This window comes from Astyanax mexicanus, chromosome 12, assembly GCF_023375975.1.
Source record: "Astyanax mexicanus isolate ESR-SI-001 chromosome 12, AstMex3_surface, whole genome shotgun sequence".
Taxonomy (NCBI): Eukaryota; Metazoa; Chordata; class Actinopteri; order Characiformes; family Acestrorhamphidae; genus Astyanax; species Astyanax mexicanus.
This window is the reverse complement of record NC_064419.1, coordinates 8,632,709-8,651,762: the sequence shown is the minus strand read 5'-3', so window position 1 is coordinate 8,651,762 and position 19,054 is coordinate 8,632,709. Positions and strand designations below refer to the sequence as shown.

The 19,054-nt window shown below is 38.0% G+C and overlaps 1 protein-coding gene across 6 annotated transcripts in view; it reads right to left on the bottom strand.

Annotated features, from left to right (window-relative positions):
* Positions 1-19,054, bottom strand: part of jak3 (Janus kinase 3 (a protein tyrosine kinase, leukocyte)) — a 35,126-nt gene that overhangs the window by 13,277 nt on the left and 2,795 nt on the right. For 5 of the 6 annotated variants that reach the window (XM_022670842.2, XM_022670843.2, XM_022670841.2 and 2 more), the window contains 15 exons: positions 14,799-14,991; positions 13,976-14,093; positions 12,936-13,053; positions 11,651-11,796; positions 10,510-10,798; positions 8,996-9,118; positions 7,407-7,564; positions 7,154-7,265; positions 6,164-6,344; positions 4,225-4,349; positions 3,630-3,761; positions 2,639-2,726; positions 2,234-2,355; positions 1,170-1,308; positions 886-1,034 (listed from right to left, as the gene is read on the bottom strand). In XM_022670842.2, the coding sequence (XP_022526563.2) occupies positions 886-1,034; positions 1,170-1,308; positions 2,234-2,355; positions 2,639-2,726; positions 3,630-3,761; positions 4,225-4,349; positions 6,164-6,344; positions 7,154-7,265; positions 7,407-7,564; positions 8,996-9,118; positions 10,510-10,798; positions 11,651-11,796; positions 12,936-13,053; positions 13,976-14,093; positions 14,799-14,991 (2,193 nt within the window). Of the gene's footprint in view, positions 1-885; positions 1,035-1,169; positions 1,309-2,233; positions 2,356-2,638; positions 2,727-3,629; positions 3,762-4,224; positions 4,350-6,163; positions 6,345-7,153; positions 7,266-7,406; positions 7,565-8,995; positions 9,119-10,509; positions 10,799-11,650; positions 11,797-12,935; positions 13,054-13,975; positions 14,094-14,798; positions 15,926-19,054 lie in introns of those variants that run through there. The other variant, XM_022670839.2, reaches the window with a different exon arrangement.

Sequence of the window (19,054 nt, the reverse complement as noted above, 5' to 3'; positions counted from 1 at the left end):
TTTGTAAGTAGTGTATAAAATGGATTATGTTTAGGGTTTATGTATAGGGTTTATGTATATTGTTTATATATAGGGTTTATGTATATCGTTTATATATAGGGTTTATGTATAGGGTTTATGTATATCATTTATATATAGGGTTTATGTATAGGGTTTATGTATATCGTTTATATATAGGGTTTATGTATAGGGTTTATGTATATCGTTTATATATAGGGTTTATGTATAGGGTTTATGTATATCATTTATATATAGGGTTTATGTATAGGGTTTATGTATATCATTTATATATAGGGTTTATGTATATCATTTATATATAGGGTTTATGTATTGGGTTTATGTATATCGTTTATATATAGGGTTTATGTATAGGGTTTATGTATATCATTTATATATAGGGTTTATGTATAGGGTTTATGTATATCATTTATATATAGGGTTTATGTATAGGGTTTATGTATATCGTTTATATATAGGGTTTATGTATAGGGTTTATGTATATCATTTATATATAGGGTTTATGTATAGGGTTTATGTATATCGTTTATATATAGGGTTTATGTATAGGGTTTATGTATATCGTTTATATATAGGGTTTATGTATAGGGTTTATGTATTGGGTTTATGTATTGGGTTTATGTATAGGGTTTATGTATATCGTTTATATATAGGGTTTATGTATAGGGTTTATGTATAGGGTTTATGTATTGGGTTTATGTATAGGGTTTATGTATATCGTTTATATATAGGGTTTATGTACTGGGTTTATATATAGGGTTTATGTATAGGGTTTATGTACTGGGTTTATATATAGGGTTTATGTATAGGGTTTATGTATAGGGTTTATGTATAGGGTTTATGAATAGGGATTATAGTGTATATAACCTGTCTGGGGTCGAGGCGCTGAAGAGGAACCTCCCCACCGTTAAACAGCTCCCACAGCGTCGTCCCAAAACTCCACTTATCACTCTGCTGACCCAGCTCCAGCGTTTCCAGCACCTCCGGCGCCACCCAGGGGATTCTGTCTAACACCACTGTACACACACAAACACACACACACACACACACACACATATTCATATTAATCTATAGATATGCAGAAGATATAGTGTCTTTTTTATTATTTTTTATTTATCATTATTTATCATTAGGTATCATTGTATCATTACCCTCTCTTCCCAGCATGGCCACACTGATGCCCGGGTCACTGAGCTTGATGAAGGGCGAGTTTTCTGAGTTTGCATCCCCTTCTCGAACCAGCAGCAGGTTCTTAGCGCAGATGTTCCCGTGCACAATGTTCTTCTCCTCCTGAAAACACATCGTAATATCCATATTATAGAGGAGAATCAGTCCGGATACTTTGATTCATAATCAAACTGCACTGAAAAAATTAATGCGTAAAATTATTAATGCAATTATTAATGCAATTATTAAAATTATTAATGCATACTTAAAAAAAAAAATCGCAACTTTCTGCATTTGCTTTTTTTAAGTAAATTTAATTTCATGTAAATTTAAGTAAATTCAACTCAGTTTCAAGAGTTAAACGTTACACAAAGTAAATAAGTGAACTGAACTTCAGTCAATCCTTTCTTTTAGTAAACTTTACTACAATATACAATATAACCTAATTACAATAACTTAATTTCTACAATATTATTATATATAATTTTAGTTAAAACACACATTCAAATATTTACACAATCTCAAAGATTTATTTTGTAAACAGACCAAGTCTCATTGTCTCAACACATGGATGGCATGTAATACATTCTTTTTAGTATACTAGTATAAAGAATGTATTACATGCCATCCATGTGTTGAGACAGTGTAATATGTGTGTTTTAACCAAAAATATTTAAATTTCAGGAATTATAATATATTATGTATCATAAATTATTTGAGTAATTTTGTATAAATTAAGTAATTGTAATTAGGTAGTATTGTAGGCAGAAATTAAGTTTACTAAAAGAAAGGATTGATTCAGCAAAAATTAATTAAGTAAAGTTTAATAAAAGAAAGGACTGACTGAAGTTCAGTTCACTTATTTACTCTGTGTACATAAACTGAGTTAAAGTTACTTAAATTGATCTGAAATTGAATTTACTTCAAAAAAGCATATTTTTTTTAGTGTACTATTTTAATTTCAGTATAGAATGATGGAAGGATGGATTGTGGATGGTACATGCAATTCATTAATTCATTAATATGCATTTGTGAGCTTTCTCCTCACCAGGAAGTTGAGGGTGGAGGCCAGCTGCTTGGCCACGTCCAGTTTCCAGCTGAGCGACACTGACGATCTCTTCAGGTACAGATCCAGAGCTCCATACTTCACGAACTCCTGAACCATGATGTCTGCAAACACAGCACACTGGACCTTACACAGGGGTCACCACTCTCAGACACTCTGAAGTGCTGAAGAGGGTCCTCCAGACTCCTGAGAGCTCTGACGGGTGGCTGAAGGCCACGCCTCCTTTCTGCTCTAGTTTTGAAGTCACTAATCAACAAACACCTTCAGACCAAACACCTTCAAACCAAAGAGGTCCAGCCTGTTCATATAATAAAACAACAATTGGATAATAAACAAACAAAAAAAATATATAAATGAAAAGAAACGACTGAGGAGAGTCCAACATACTTTTGGATTTGTGGACGCTCACTCCATACACCAGCAGCAGATGCTTGTGGGAAATCTGGCTCATCAGACTGGCTGCTTCGAAGAAAGACTGAAAATATATATATATATATCATCAAAGCTATGAAAAACCTTTACTGTACATTCAAAAACATAATGCATTAAACAAACTTAATATGACGATGGACCGTTCACAGGTGCACCACTGACTGAAATGAACCTAGGCAGAATTCAACAGTCAAATTGGCAACACAGGTGTCTCCTTAACACTCATACATCCTCGCTTGTTACACACACATGAACACACAGCATTGCATTCTGCTGAGACGCGTTGGACAAGTCCAGGTAGCTGCGCCCCTGAAATAGCAATCCGCCAAAACCAGAGCATATCTGGCACTTAAAGGGAATGGCAAGGGAAGCGCTGAATGTTCATTGCATGTCACACCCCATACACACCCATGATTAGAGAGAATAAGTACATGCCTTTTGCACATTTCAAGCTGCGCAAGTTGTACTTTTCCCATCGTTACGATAGCAAAGACACACTTACATGCCTCCTAAATCAAGCTGCATGATGCACGATTTATGGCTCATCTAAAGATCACTCAAATAGGTCTCTTAGAGTGTAACTTTGGGCTGTTTTCAGAATAAATGGGTCCACACCCAGGACTGATTCTGGGCTTGTTTTTTTTTTACACACACAAGAACTCCATCAATTCGATGCATCACTTTTCTAAGTGTAGGATGGCTAAAGTTCTGACCATTTGATGTTTCTTTTATGAATACTTAAGCAGTGAGGATCAGTGTTCAGGTATGAGAAGATGTTTCTCCATGCAGGCAGAACTCAAGAGTCCACAAAAATTTCAGGAGAACCAGAGACCAGTGCTCTGGATCACTCCCAGGCTCCAAAACAACCAAAAACAGCCAAATATACCAAACCCATGAAAACATCCTTAGATGCCATATTCTGCAATGAGAAAAAGTAATCACACACCTCCCAGCTGTTCTTATGTTCTGCATCCAGAACCTTCAGCAGGACCTCGGTGGTGTATGTTTCTCCATCCCGGTGGTGCGTTTTACAGCCCCTGTAGATGTGAGTGAAGGAGCCCTGACCCAAACTCTCCTTCTGCACAGAACAGAGAAGAACATCAGACACAGCTTCTCAAAAACAATGTTTAAGTAGCAGCTTAGTAAAAAATCAGACTGATCATGATTGATCTCTAAACCAGGATTTATTGAATAAGTTAAAAACATTTTTAGTATGTAACAGGAGATGCTAGGCTAATTTTGCTAATGCTAATAAACACTGGAAACACCAATACTGTTACCAATCTCAAGCTCAAGCATGTGGGATATGCAATGCTTTTCAAGTTTCTAATATGTAAAGGGGCGTGGCCTCAGAGATCAATCTTGCTCAATAGATTTTTTTGCTGAACCGATCCTTTAATAACAGTTTAATTTGTTAATTAATTGAATTTGAGTTAATCTCAGTCTTTGAATGATGCAGAGAGTTTAGTTTAGTTTAGTCAGGTGTGTTCACACTTTTTATTCAATATAATGTGTGTGTGTGTGTGTGTGTGTGTTCTGACCCAGATTAACTCCTCGTGTTTGATCATGTGGAACTGGATGTGGCTGGGTCGGTGTCTCTGCAGTGGGGGGGAGCTGGGGATCTCGGACACGCTGCTGTTCCGGATGATCACCAGGTTCGAGAGTTCTGCAGGAAACACCACCAAGCAGGACATCATTACAAAGACTCACTGTATATTATGCACTATAAGGCTCACCGTATTATAAGGTGCACTATTAATGATGGAGCACCAGCTTATGTATCAGGGGGCATTCTGCAACACTACACTGTAAACCCATACATTGTTTGAACTCAAATGATTTTAGTCTGTTTTACATAAAATTAGATATTTCTAAACAATACTCAACTATTGTAAGCTAGTTGAACATTTGTGGGCACATAAACATTCAAACTGAGATCTTTGAGTTGAACCAACTTATAATAACTGAGTTTAGTCTGTTGCCACTAACAGCTTCTTTTCCATTGGCTTCTGTCACAATCTACTTGCAAATTGGGTGTGTCCAACAGTTTCGTACACTTACCATCAGTGTGTAGTGATTCCTCCTGGGCTACCTTACAAATAAATCAACTTCCCCTTTAGTTGTAATAACTTTAATTTATGCTAACTCAAGTTTTTATTCCTGATTATTTAAAACATTTGAGCAAATCAGCTGCCTTAAAAAAAGTTAAGTAAAATCCGGTCTTAAAAAAAAATTAAATCAACCTCCCCTTTAGTTAACTTGATGTTCTAAGTTATGCTAACTTAAGTTTTCATTACCCATTACTTAACTTTTTTAAGGCAACCGGTTTCCTCAAATTTTTTAAGTAAACTCAACTTATCCGGTCTTACAGTGTAGTAAGGAACAGGGGTGTCACAATGTTGCCCTTCGCCTAAGTAAACAAAGTAATTCTTAAAAAAAAAAATTAAAATCAGTCAAGTCAAATGAGCACTGGAAATCTACACAGATTTTTCTCCTAAGAACTCCTTATTTCGGTGAGTAAAGAGCTTTATTTATTTAAAATAAGCTTCGATTTCCAATATTTTACAGGCTACAGGCCGATAATACTAATCTCTGAACAGCGAAAGAGCTAGCGCTGTGGTAAGAGGCTAATGCTAATACTGCTCCAGCCTTGGTGCTGGAGAAACTTTACTGTAACTCCTGTATAACGCTGTACTTCAGTGGAGTGGCTTTACTGCTCCTTAAACCTGACTGGTAAATTCATACATAAGGTGCACAGGATTATAAAACGCTCTGATGATTTAAAGTGTGCCTTTTAGTGCAAAAGTACCTTAAAGTAGCATTTTTATAACTTTAAAGAGCTTTGGGTGCCCATGACCCTTTCATTGGTTCGTTTGTTGCTCTTCACTGCAACAATTTATGTACTTTCTCACAAGGAAACACCAGGAACCAGGAACATCCCACAAGACCTGCCTGTTGTGGAGAAGTTCTGAAAATGTTGGTTGTTACGGTGTTGCTAAGTAGATGCTGTGGTACCCCATGTGCAGTAGTTCCTATTGCTGCTATGTTATCACTACGAGCTTAAGATAGTTACACTCCCCTTAAAAAGTAATGGAACAGTAAGGCCAATTTTAATCACTGTTTTTTTTTTCAGTTGGTGTTTGTTTTGGTGGGGTTAGTCCCTTCAGTCTCCTCTATAGAGATTAATTCTAGAGTTTGTCTAGGGATGTCTTTGCATCTTTTGCTGAAGCCTGTGTAGTTTTGCTCATTAAGTTTTGAAAGTTAGGGTTGTTTTTTTGGTCTATCCATTTAACACCTGTTACTTAGTACACCAGTGATGACTTTCTTCTTCAGGACTTTCTAAACAACTGCATTGACTATAGCCTATATTTGCACTACTGCATGTTTTTTAATCTATAGACAGTTTGATGGTTATGGTGTAACTGATTAGATGTTTGGTACAGTGTGTGAGTAACAGCAGGTTCAGTAGACATACTACACCTTTGGCTTTGGGTGGACAGCACTTGCCCAGAGTTACGGGTATGTCGGACAGCAGCAGCGTGTTTTGGCGGTAGAAGTCTGTCAGGCCTCTCAGGCTGCAGAAGGAGCTGTGGATTCCCGCCAGGTGAAACTTTTCATTCTTCTCAATCAGACAGTCCTTATAGTCCACACCCAGTGGCGTCTAAAAAAAACACAAATAAAACATGTAAGAGAAAAATGTTCATACTTACTGCTGCTTTCGTTATCAACTAGCTCTTTAGCACACTAACATATGAATAAATATACTGTATAAATGTAAAGGATGGGCAACTTTTAGAGCGGGTTTTATATCCATACTCCTGACACCACTAGCACCTCCTACTGGGTGATGCTGGAAACTGTCTGAAAACAATTTTACTCCAGACATGACAAGTGTGAGGCATAGCGTGCTGCACCAATCCACAAGCATTATAACACTCTGGAAAAAAAAAAACAATGAAGTGCTTCACGTGTTGTGCTGGTACAAGTGAATCAGACACGGCAGTTATCTTATTCCCATGCCTTAGTAAATCATGGCCACGCATAAGGATGTTGATACCATGCCTTACATAGTCGTGGCCATGCCTTAGGATCTAATTCCCATGCCTTAATAAGTTGTGGCCATGCCTTATTATAATTTTTTTAACATGGTGTCACCTTGTAGGCTCTGTATGGAGCAGTTTGGTTGGAATGTGTCAGGCCAGCCACTTCCTGTCTGCCTGCCATGGACGCTAATTCAGTGACTCAAAACTACACTTCCCAGAATCCAACTGTGCTCTCTCCCTGGTTTCTGCCACTGCGTCTCATGAACCCTAAGTGACGTTAAAAGTGGCACACAGTGTTAAATGTAAACAGAAGGGAAGGGAAAGTTATAACGTGAAATCTGCATGTACAGTATGTGCAATATGTTATATTATGCACTTTATAATATAGTATAGTAAATACCCAGCAAGTGCGAGGTGCAAGTGCTACCTGTAAGCAGACCATGAGGAAATATTTATCAAACTCCTTGGGACTGCGGCGCAGGAGGAACATGCCGTCTTGGGCTCCAGCCTTCCTCAGCTTGTGCACGGCAAATTCTGACCTGGAGACGACAAACGTTTAAAAAATATACACCATTAAGTCAGTCAATGGTGGGAAAAACTTCATTGGTCACTTTACTACTTCAGCTATCATTAAAAACATATATTTTTGAAAAGGGAAAGTATTTTTTTAGGTCACTTACGTGATAGGACCATGACAGTGGCTTTCGAGGTCCTGCAGAAGACTGGGTGGAGCAACCTCCGAGCAAAAGTAATGACTGGAGTCTGTGGTCAGTCTGAAATAGCCGTCGATTAGCGATACGAAGGATAGTGCCTCTGCCAGGGTCTGAAATTCAACTTCCTGTTCAGGAGAGACAGTTATGTTAGTTCAGCTGAAGAATTATTGCAGTTTATACCTTACTGATAACTAATCAGCAGTGAAGGTATAGCTAATGTAGCGAGCAATTAATAGACGTTTATAACTCAGCAATTGGCAGTGAAGCTATGTAGCTAATGTAGCAAAAACAATACAAGCTTATACCCTGCAAATCTGCAATGATTCTACGCTCATGTTCTAAGCCAAGCTCATGTACTTAAATACATTAGAAACCGAATCCCCTACCAGTTAGCATGATAGCTTTAAGGCTAATGTATCTTAAAACCAATGAAAGCCTTTACTCCACCAATTAGCACTGAAGCTACAAAGCTACTGTATATTGGAAGAGTATAATCCACTGATTAGCACTGAAAACATGAAGCTAACCAGCAAAGGAAACTTATACATCACAAATGAACACAACGCTAAAGCTACAAGGCTTAACACACCTCTCAGTTATTGGAAGTTTGGCATTATTGGCATTAATTAACACTGGAGTAATGATGCTAATGTAGCTAACAAACAATAGATTCTCATACCATATCATTTAGCACTAGAGCTAAAAAAAGACAAAAGTTAAAGATGAAACATTCTTTTTTTTTAATTTCATTAAGACAACCGTACACAGCATACTTGTGCTGGTTACAGAATACATTTGGCCTCCTATATTAACTCATCCCTGCAGTGTACACACACATACACACTGGTGAGTACACTCAGATCACTCACACAGTGAGGTTGTTACGACACGTGCCCGGAGCAGTGGGCAGCAATGAGGGTTCAGGCCCTTCTCAAGGAACCAACAGTGGTGGACCACCAAACCCGGATATTAAACTTGCAAACTTGTAAATTAACATTTTGCACATATTCTGTGACACTTTTTCATTCCGGCAATTCTGCCCACACCATGGACACACCCCCATCTATGAACACACTCTCAGTCTTGCTGAAGCCTACAACACTATTTTTACAGTTCTACCCTATTTTGTACTAGTAGTTCACTCACTAGTTCATTCATCTACTGTTTATGTATCTTTTGCACTGCTAAATTTAAATTATTATATAACTGTGGATTTGCACTTTCTGTATGGCTGACATCAGTTATCCTCACTTTATGCACATCAACTGGTGTTCACTCTCTATTGTGTTCAACTGCACTATCTCTAACTGCACATCTCTATAATTCTCCATTACACACACACACACTAAAGACTGTACTTTTATACTTTTAATTTTAATTGTAACTTTTATCTATCTATCTATCTATCTATCTATCTATAGAAATGGACCCGTGTTTACACTGAAAATAGGGTTCAGTGCATTTTTAACTAAACAAATTCATTTTAGGATTTGCAGACACCCTGTGTATGTGTGTGTCAGAGATAATCTGTGTGCTGACAGTTAATATCCACTGACCAGGCAGCGGTCGTCCTGTCGGGTCAGAGTGACCATTCGTCCTTCTGCAGGGAGCTGCTCCTGACCCACTCGCTTTATACTGATGTCTGTAATCTGAGGGAAGTCACAGAACGTCTGCCAGTCCTGACAAAACCAACAACACTGAGAGTTAGACAGGTCAGTTAGACTGGTCAGTTAGAAAGTTCTGTAATGGAAGTCCCGCCCATTCAGTCTACAGCAGTTTAGCTTGACCAATGTAGACTACAGTGTGTTAACTCCACCCATGCCACCTACTACAGTTGTATCCCACCCATTCAACCTACAGTAGTGTAGCCCCACTCATTATGCCTATAGAAGTTTAGTCCCACCCATTTAGCCTACATCAGTTCAGTCCCACCCAATCAGCCTACAGTAGTGTAGTCCCATCCTTTATGCCTACAGAAGCTTAGCCCCTCTCATTTAGCTTTGAAAAGTTAAGCCCCATCCATTCAGCCTACAGTAGTTTATCCCAATCCATTTTATCTTACAGCAGTTAGCTCCACCCATAAAGCCTACAGAAGTGTAGCCCCACCCATTACAATGAAAGTAAAGTTTAGCAACATTTACTACACCTATAAAAGTTTAGCCACACCCATTCAGTCTACAGCAGTTTAGCCTGACCAATGTAGACTACAGTGTGTTAGCTCCACCCATGCCACCTACTACAGTTGTATCCCACCCATTCAACCTACAGTAGTGTAGCCCCACTCATTACGCCTATAGAAGTTTAGTCCCACCCATTTAGCCTACATCAGTTCAGTCCCACCCAATCAGCCTACAGTAGTGTAGCCCCACCCATTATGTCTACAGAAGCTTAGCCCCACTCATTTAGCTTAGAGAAGTTAAGCCCCATCCATTCAGCCTACAGTAGTTTATCCCAATCCATTTTATCTTACAGCAGTTAGCTCCACCCATAAAGCCTACAGTAGTGTAGCCCCACCCATTACAGCGAAAGTAAAGTTTAGCAACATTTATTTTACCTATAAAAGTTTAGCCACACCCATTCAGTCTACAGCAGTTTAGTCTTGACCATTCAGCCTACAGTAGTGTAGCCCCGCCCATTATGATTACAAAAGTTTAGCTTCACCTTTACAGATAACAGCAGTTTAGCCCCACCCTTTGAGCCTACAGTAGTGTATCGCTGCCCATTATTCCTATAGAAGCTTAGTTCCACAAATTCAGCCTACAGCACTTTAGACCCACCCAATCAACCCACCCATTTAGGCAACAGAAACTTAGCTCATGTAGCTTAGAGAAATTTAGCCCCACCAATTCAGCCTACTGCAGTTTAGCCCCACCCACTCACGCTGAAGTTATTAGGTGTGTTTCAACCCAGAATGCTAAATGACTGAGACGTAACACAGTGCTGCAAATCAGAACAGAGCTTATTTACATAATACATTTACATCTGTCTTAAAGGTACAGTTCAACCACTGTCAGAATTTTCTCTAGTAGAATATCTCCTAAATTGTTTATGAAAACTTTGATTTAGCTACCTGGCCCTCCTCGGCACGTGTTTGGATTCCTCCCTCTCCAGACACTCTGACCACAGTGACCGACTGCGTGCCGGAGCGCTGCAGCCACCTAGTGAAGCGTTCTGATCCGTAATTGGGCTCCACAGCGCTCAGCTCCATCAGATACTTCAGCTTCAGGCTGCGCTCTCCGGCCGAACACTGACCCAGCTTCTGCAGGAAGCGCTTCAGAGTCTTTCGGATCTGATATCGGGCCAGACGGCTCATTCTCTGGATGTCCTCTCGGTGCGTCTTTGGCAGACATGACTTATAGCTGTAAAACATGAAGATATGATTTATTGGAAACACGATAACATGGGTGGTGGAGGAGAAGCTGAATCCTTATACAATGGCTTCTTTAAGGGTTCTTTAAGGGAAATTTACAAGTTCCCAAGTAAGAAATTCTATCTAAAACACCAGTACAAGTCTAAATCCTACTCATAAAGTCGGGAAAGCCTCAACAATGCCAAGCTTAGAATCCAAGATGGCTGTCCCACACATTCTTAATCCTTGTGTGGTGTTCATATTTTTGTTACTCGTTTACATTGTTACTTGTATTTAATTCAGCAAAATTAAGCAATTTTACATTAAAATGCTTTACACATGCTTGCTTCACCTAAATTGCAAGCAATATAAACAGCTTACATGGTTAATATTTGCCCTTTACCTTTCTTATGTTACATTTCTTTCAAAAAGTGCTACTCTTATTTTATTAGTTTTTTAATAAAATGTAACAGAAAATGAATTAAACTCAAGATATGAGTAGAAAATTTGTTTAGTTTCAAATGTACAAATAAAGCAATGTTTATTAACCCGTTGCCAAACATACTGTATGTAATATAAATGTGTAGGGGGGGGTACAGTGTGTGTTTATCGAAAACGCGTTTTGATATATGTTTCTCACAAAAAATTAGCCAATGCTAATGAGTCTGAGTTATATTTGAGTTATATAAAATATTTTTTAGTATCATTTGATGAAAAATGAAAACCCGAACACCACACAAGGTTTAAAAGCAGTAAAAGCAGTAGTACTGTCCACAAAGTGCTGTCTAACATCTACAGTATCTGTGGACGTGTTTCCATGCTGTTTGTACGCATGTACATAATACTGAGGTGTTCAGAGTACCTGACGGTCTTGCACACTTCTCTGGGGCTGCGGTTCCTCTCCTTGGCCTGTCTCCACAGATCCAGCACGGCCAGGCCCAGACACTCCTGCATAGCACCGAGCGGAGGATTCACCCCGCCACGGCCGGACACGAAGTCACTCCGAGACTGCAGAACCAGTACAGACCATTTTAGAACCGGCACAGCATTATTGGCAGCTGATAACTTAAAGGAACTCATGGTATGTGATTATAGTTTGGTAAATTAGGATAAATATCAATTGCAAAGGTTTTGGGTCACTAAGGTTCACCCCCAACACCTATGTTATCTAATCCAGGGGTTCTCAAATGCTTAGTAACACAAAACTCCTTGATGGGGACACTTCAATGAACCAGCATCAATTCATCATACTGTTGTTATTGTTTTTATAGTGCAAAAACATTATTATTCAATAAAATAATTTTACTGTCAAATAAATGGACACCAAATGACAGACCCAGAATCTTTGGTTTGGTTCAAGGAATTTCGGGGGTAAAAGTTTGTGCACCCCACTTGGAACAATGTGGCATACCAAAACAACCTCCTATAAGAAACACCCTAGAAACCACCTAGCAACCATGCAACTAGCACCCTGTCCACAGCAAGGGTCCTGGGATTCTGTAGGGACTACTTAGCACACAAATACAATACCTACTTCTTTTTAACTACATCCCACATCAATGTTTATATTAAGCTCTATCCAGATGGGATTAGTTTCTCAGGGGGACGTCTGTGAAAAATATTTCCCATTTCTACTGTTTTAGTGAACTAAAAAAACAGCGAACTGAAAAAAATAAACTGAAAAAACAGGAGGACCAGTGAGTTTTTTTGGCTTTCTCAGTGGCATGACATCACATTAGTAGCCCCACCATTTCCACTCTCTGTTGTGTTTACATGGATATCCATGGAAACGTGCACCCAAAGTGTAATTACAGTGCATGTCAGTGGACAAATAGCTATTTTGTTAAACGCGAGGTGATGAATTTCAGAGATGTCAGTCCGGACAGGAATAAAATTACCAGAGAGTTTAGCGAAAAACAGTACGTAATTCAGCCTGTAATTTTCTCATGGTCGTTCTGGATGGGAATAAAATCACAGACGACCCCTCATAAAAGAGAAAATTACCCCCTGAGGACCCCCTGAGAAACGAATCCCGTCCGGATAGGGCTTTAGTTGAGTTAATAAAAATCACGGACCCCATCAGGACTTGTGTGTGTGTTTGCGTGTCTGTGTGTGTGTGTGTGTGGGTGGGTGGGTGTGAGATGTACCTGAGCAAACAGGTAGTCGATGACGCAGTAGTCCAGCACAGCGCAGATCCTACCTGTGGTCAGACTGTAGCGGTACGAAGCTTTGGACCCCTCACCAAACCAGCTGGAGAAGAAAAACCTGCACACACACATACAAAACTTTAATGGTTACAACACAGTGTTCCCTATAAACACTGGCTACCTTTGTAAAAAAAAAGTAATATATTTAATTAGAATAATAGTGTATTTGAACTATATGTGGAATAATTTAAGTATATTTTTCTATTTTATAAGGTTTGGTTGTGCTAATTTTGTACTGGTGATGCTTTTCACTCTCAAAGTGTAGTTTTAACTTAATGAAATTTAAATGTGTTGGAGTTATTTGACAGAGTTTGACCAAATAAACCCAATAAGTACTGGCCAACTGCACAGAGATTAAACTAGCTACTAGTTTAGATTAAATTAAACTCCGCCCAATTGCATACAAACATACTTAAATTGTACTTAATAGTGTTGAGAATAGCATTTGACTAGCCTACTCAGTATAAATGTAATGACAGCTTATATTTATATTTTAGTTACAAAGTAGTAATTAAGTACAAAATAGTGGTTCCAAAATAAAATAACTTAACTACAGACCTAATTCAGCATAATTTACGTATACTTTTTTTTTTCACATGAACGACAGACATACAACCTCAAGCTGTACATCATAGGACAGGAAATAGTATTGTCTATCATACTTTTAGCATAATTTTTTTTTTTAAACCAAAGAACACTGCACTGATCTGTGGAATATGTGTGTACAGTGTGCACTGCACTGTCCACTGTGGGAGGTAAATGCTTTCTATGACGTATTCTTGGTACACATGTGGCACCTCACTACAGCTCCCATAATTCATCTGGTCTCACCATGAGCACGCTCTGGCCAGAAATATTGTGACATATTAATATATAGATATGTGTAGAATTTATAATACATATAAAATATAGTGTATTTGTTGTTTAAAACCTGTGTGTGAGTGTGTGTGTTTGGTGTGTGTGTGTGTGTTTGTACTTACCGCACTCTATAGTGGACAGTAATGTTTTCCTCACTCTTGAAGACGTGGGTCGGTGGGTACCAGAATGAAAGGTCTTCTGATGCCAGAGCGAACAGGTGATGAAATACAGGTAATATACCTGCAGCAGAGCCAGCATGCAGTTATTAATACAGAAAACAATAATACTGAAAATACAAAAACGACAATACTAATAACAATATTGACAGTAATATTAAAAATAAAGTGCTGTGTATTAAATGGTGCCCAAAAAATATATATATATTTGACAAATGTTGTGAAACGAAGACAATAAAGATGTAAAAAATGGTATATTTTTAAATAATAGTTATAAACTATAGTTTATATTGTCGTATCAAAACAATGTATTTTTAACAGTAAAAACTGAACAAGCGATAACATTTTTGCTGTATTAAATACTGTAGATAGAGTGCACTACACACTATTAAAGCCAAAACAGGTTTTAATCATATTCACCATATTCTCATCAAAACTAATGTTTATATATTAATAATACAAAAAAAACATGTCAATATTATGATCAGGATTAATAATTGCATGCACTGTCTGATAAAGATTAACTTCAAAGATCTTTAAAAAAAAAAAGAATTATTGTCTATAAAAAATATAGCCTGTTTTTTGTTTATTTGCAGCAGTACCCAGTCTTTTATAAATAAATATACATTTATGTGACACTGGAATATTTTTTTTATTATGTTCTAATAAGCTGTTCCTTTAAAACTAAGATGAGCTTGATGAGCACAGCTTGTTAGCACAGTTAGCCTAGCATCTCCCGTTGTAAATGGGTTGTTAATGAGCTTCTTACCGCTGTTCTTGGCGGCGAGGACACAGATGCTCTCAGCGGTCACATGACCGGCGGGTATGGAGAGTGTGCTCTCGCTCTTGGACGTGGGGCAGTAGTACAGCTGGACGGTCACGGCAGAGTCACAGCTGGACTTGTGACTTCCTGCTCGTTCACTGTTCACCAGCGGCATCGTCTCCTCCTCACTCACGTCCATCTGCAGAACCAACATAAACACAGTGTAACACCTTAAACCCTTAGTACCTGTACTTGTACCTATACTAGAACTTAAACCCACACTTTTGCCCATACTTATACCTGTACCCATATTTGTCTTTGTACCATACTTGTACCTGTATAACATTTTATTTTTGCATATTTTTGTATATTTTGAATATTTGTCTCATCTATAATTTTCAAAAGAATTACAGTTTTGCAGTCCAGTTTTTTTTATCCCACACGATAAAACCCACTGGCTTAAGTAATTTGCAGGTGGTTGTTTGTGAAGTTACTAGACCGTTGTTAGGCTTTCCATGATGTTTCCAAACAGCTGATTCCTCCAGAATCCACCTTATTCACCTTATAGTTAGTTGCAGTGGCTAACTAACTTAGTGACTGTAAAAAAATACCTTGTAGCTTGTCTAACTACAGTCCTTCTTACAGGCTTCACTGAACTATCTGTCCACAGTATCTTTCTTCAAGTTTCACATTCTAATCAGTGTCATAAAGAAACACTTTTCTACAAAAAGTTCTGAACTTACTTTTGTGTCCATGTTAATCTGTATGATCAAATCAGACATAAAATGAATGTTAAAACGACCCTTAAATATAGACAAATACAGTTCAGATAAGCATGCAAGTTTACACTACTCTTGCAAGACCACATACCCAAGGGAGGATATTAAATAGCTAGCTAAGCAGGCTACTCTAAAGAGCTAAAAAAAAAAACACAGACGTAGGAGCGAAAATGAATGAAAGCCCAGAACAACATTTGCTGAATTACAGTTAATCAAGAAATCATTTTTTTTCTGTGCTTCTGTTTAAAATTAGTTAAATCCAACCAAAGGTCATTTTACAACCTAAACATGTTACTCTACATTGCATTTACTATTGTTAAAAAATATATATGCATGCAATGTTTGAATTGTATACATATGACAAAAACTAAACATTTATCACCTAATATTTAAAATAATAAAAACAACAGATTTGGTTATTATTATTATTATTATTATTATTATTATTATTATTATTATTATTATTATTATTATTAATAAAGTTTTCTTGGTTTTAACTTTAATTAGAAAATGAAAATACCCAAGGTACTTTAGCAAATCTCAAATTCAACACCCAGCCTAACCTGTAAGAAATAAGGGAAAAGATTTCAAACCATTGTGTCATTTTTATCCAGCTATTTCTGATATTGGCTGGGAAAATAAGCAGTTCAGGGTAAATTAAGTTATAGCTGGAAAAATGTTTTTTTGCTAGCCTGCTGTGTCTCTGCTAACATTCATCTGACTAAATTGGCTGGGTAATATTAATATAGCTAGCCTTAGCTAGCTAGCTAGCACAGTAACATACATCTGAAGCAGAAATGGTGATCTCTACTGATATTCACACTGATAAATCCATTCACAGTAAAGAAGTTTATTTAGGAACGCAGCAGTGAGGCAGCTTTGCTAGTACCCAGCAGTACATCACTACTTCCATACCCCTCAGCCTCATTTTGGTAGATGATGGTGATGTAGGGGAATAAATTATATGGTATTGTAAGTGGTTGATATGGGGATTCCAAGAAACTGCTGTGCTGTTTTGAGTGGTTGGTGTTTCTAAGCAGTCTGAAAGTGGTTTTGCTGTTGTGCCTCTAAGCAGTTGCTATGCCATTGTAGGTGTTAGCTGCCTTGTCATTGGGTGTTAATTAATAGAATACACTTTTAAAGGATTTGGCAACCCTGGAAAAGGCCTAGGACTCAAATCTCATCTGAGCCTCAGACCAGGCCTTTTACTGCAGCTAATTATGGAGAGTGATGTTCTTGAGGAGCATCTCGAGGGGATTGTGGTTATTATCTCTCTATTGTTAGGTCTTTTTCTGCACAGCTGAGCTTCAGTCAGTCTGTATATCCATCATTTTAACATTCATCCGTCAGCAGAGCTTGCGATCAGTGCCAGTCAGCGTGTAATTTCTGGTAATTCTGGTTTCGCTTTCTGGTCTGGACTTTTCAGGGCCTTTTTATTTGGTGTGGTGAATTCCCAGAGTCTACAATTACACAGTTTAACATGAGTAACATAGCTCAGAACTGTGCAGCTGATCTAAATGTAAAGGTTAAACCTGGGTAAGAACATCTTGTTCCTCTGCTGTCGGGGTGAAGGAAGTATAACGCAATAAATAAAGTGAATCTGTCATATTCATCACACATACACTTCCTTTCACTCGCTACTCCAGCTGTGATAAACAATTACATAATATTTTTTGTTTCTCCTATATGTCTATCTATCTATATATCTATCAGACTATCTGGCTGTCTATCTATCTAAATTGTAACCAAAAGTGTTAATCTAAAAAGGTTGTATATTTATTTTTATTTTTTAAATTTAATCTGCCAAATTCACATTATGGAAAAATTTACCTAACATGTAATAACCTTCATATTTCATATCTTATACAAAATGAATTATACTATTGTAATGCAGAATATAAAAATACTGTTCAGTATACCCCTACAGTGCTGTAGTTTAACTCTATTTCTGAAACACCTCCTCTTAAACCCCATTAGAACTCATTAAACTCTGATAAACCTCATTTAACCCCAGTAAACACAGAATAAAACTCATTTTAAACTTCAATTAATCTCAATAAACACCATTAAAACCAATTAAACTCCAATAACCCTCAATAAACACCACTTAACTCCAGTAAACACCACTAAAACCTATTTACCTGCATAAACCTCTTTTTAAACACCACTAAAACCCAGTAACCCCCCACTTAACTTTATTAAACTTCAGTCTATCTCATTAAATACCATTACACTCAAATAAGCCTCAATAAACTCCATTAAACCCCAGTAAACAACGACCAAAACCCAATAACTCCCATTTACATCTTTAAACACCACTAAAGCCCATTAAACTGCAAAAAAACTCAATAAACTCTACTTAACCCATGTAAACCCAAGCTTTAATCTAATTAAACACCCTTAAACCCCATTAAACCCTCACTTATTCTAATAAAACTTCAATAAACTTTATAAAACACCATTAAACTCAATTAAACCTCCAATTAACCCAACTGAACTTACTTCAATACATATCATTAAACCTTATTAAACCTCAGTAAACCCCCTACTTAACTATATTAAACATCAATCAATCTCATTAAACACCATTAAAACCCATTTACATTACATTACATTACATTACATTTCATTTGGCAGACGCTTTTGTCCAAAGCGACTTACAATAATGAAGTACAAAAGTAATAGGAATTTAGATAGCCCATTTTTAGATAGGGCTTAAAGGAGGTCGAAGGGAAATAAAGGGATAGAGGAGTAGAGGAGGGGAAGAAGGAAATGGGGTTAGAAGTAGTTAGTGTGTTAGAGGTGTTAGGAGAGTAAGTGCTCTTTGAAGAGCTCTGTCTTCAGGAGTTTCTTAAAGATAGCGAGAGATTCTCCTGATCTGGTAGTGGAAGGTAGTTTGTTCCACCATTGGGGAACTCTGTATGAGAACAGTCTGGATTGCTTTGTGTGAATGTTTGTTTGGCAAAGCGAGGCGACGTTCATTGGAGGAGCGCAGCGGCCGGGAGGTAGCGTAAGCCTTCAGGAGTGAGTGCAGGTAGGAAGGAGCCTGTTCTGTCACCACCTTGTAGGCGATTGTAAGAGTTTTGAATTTGATGCGAGCATCAACTGGTAGCCAGTGGAGCTCAATGAGCAGCGGGGTGACATGTGCCCGTTTTGGTTGGTTGAAGACCAGACGTGCTGCTGCATTCTGGATCATTTGGAGTGGTTTTACTACGCAGGCTGGGAGGCCAGTTAGCAGGGCATTGCAGTAGTCAAGGCGTGAGATGACAACTGCTTGTACCAGGAGTTGGGTGGCATGTTGCGTCAGAAACTGTCTAATTTTCCTGATGTTATAAAGCGCGAAGCGGCAGGATCGAGCAACCGAGGCCACAAGGAGAGCTGGTCATCAACCATAACACCCAGGTTCCTAGCAACCTTTGTCGGTGAGAGAGAGAGAGAGTCGATGCTTATAGAGAGGTTGTGTTGAAAAGATGGTTTTGCTGG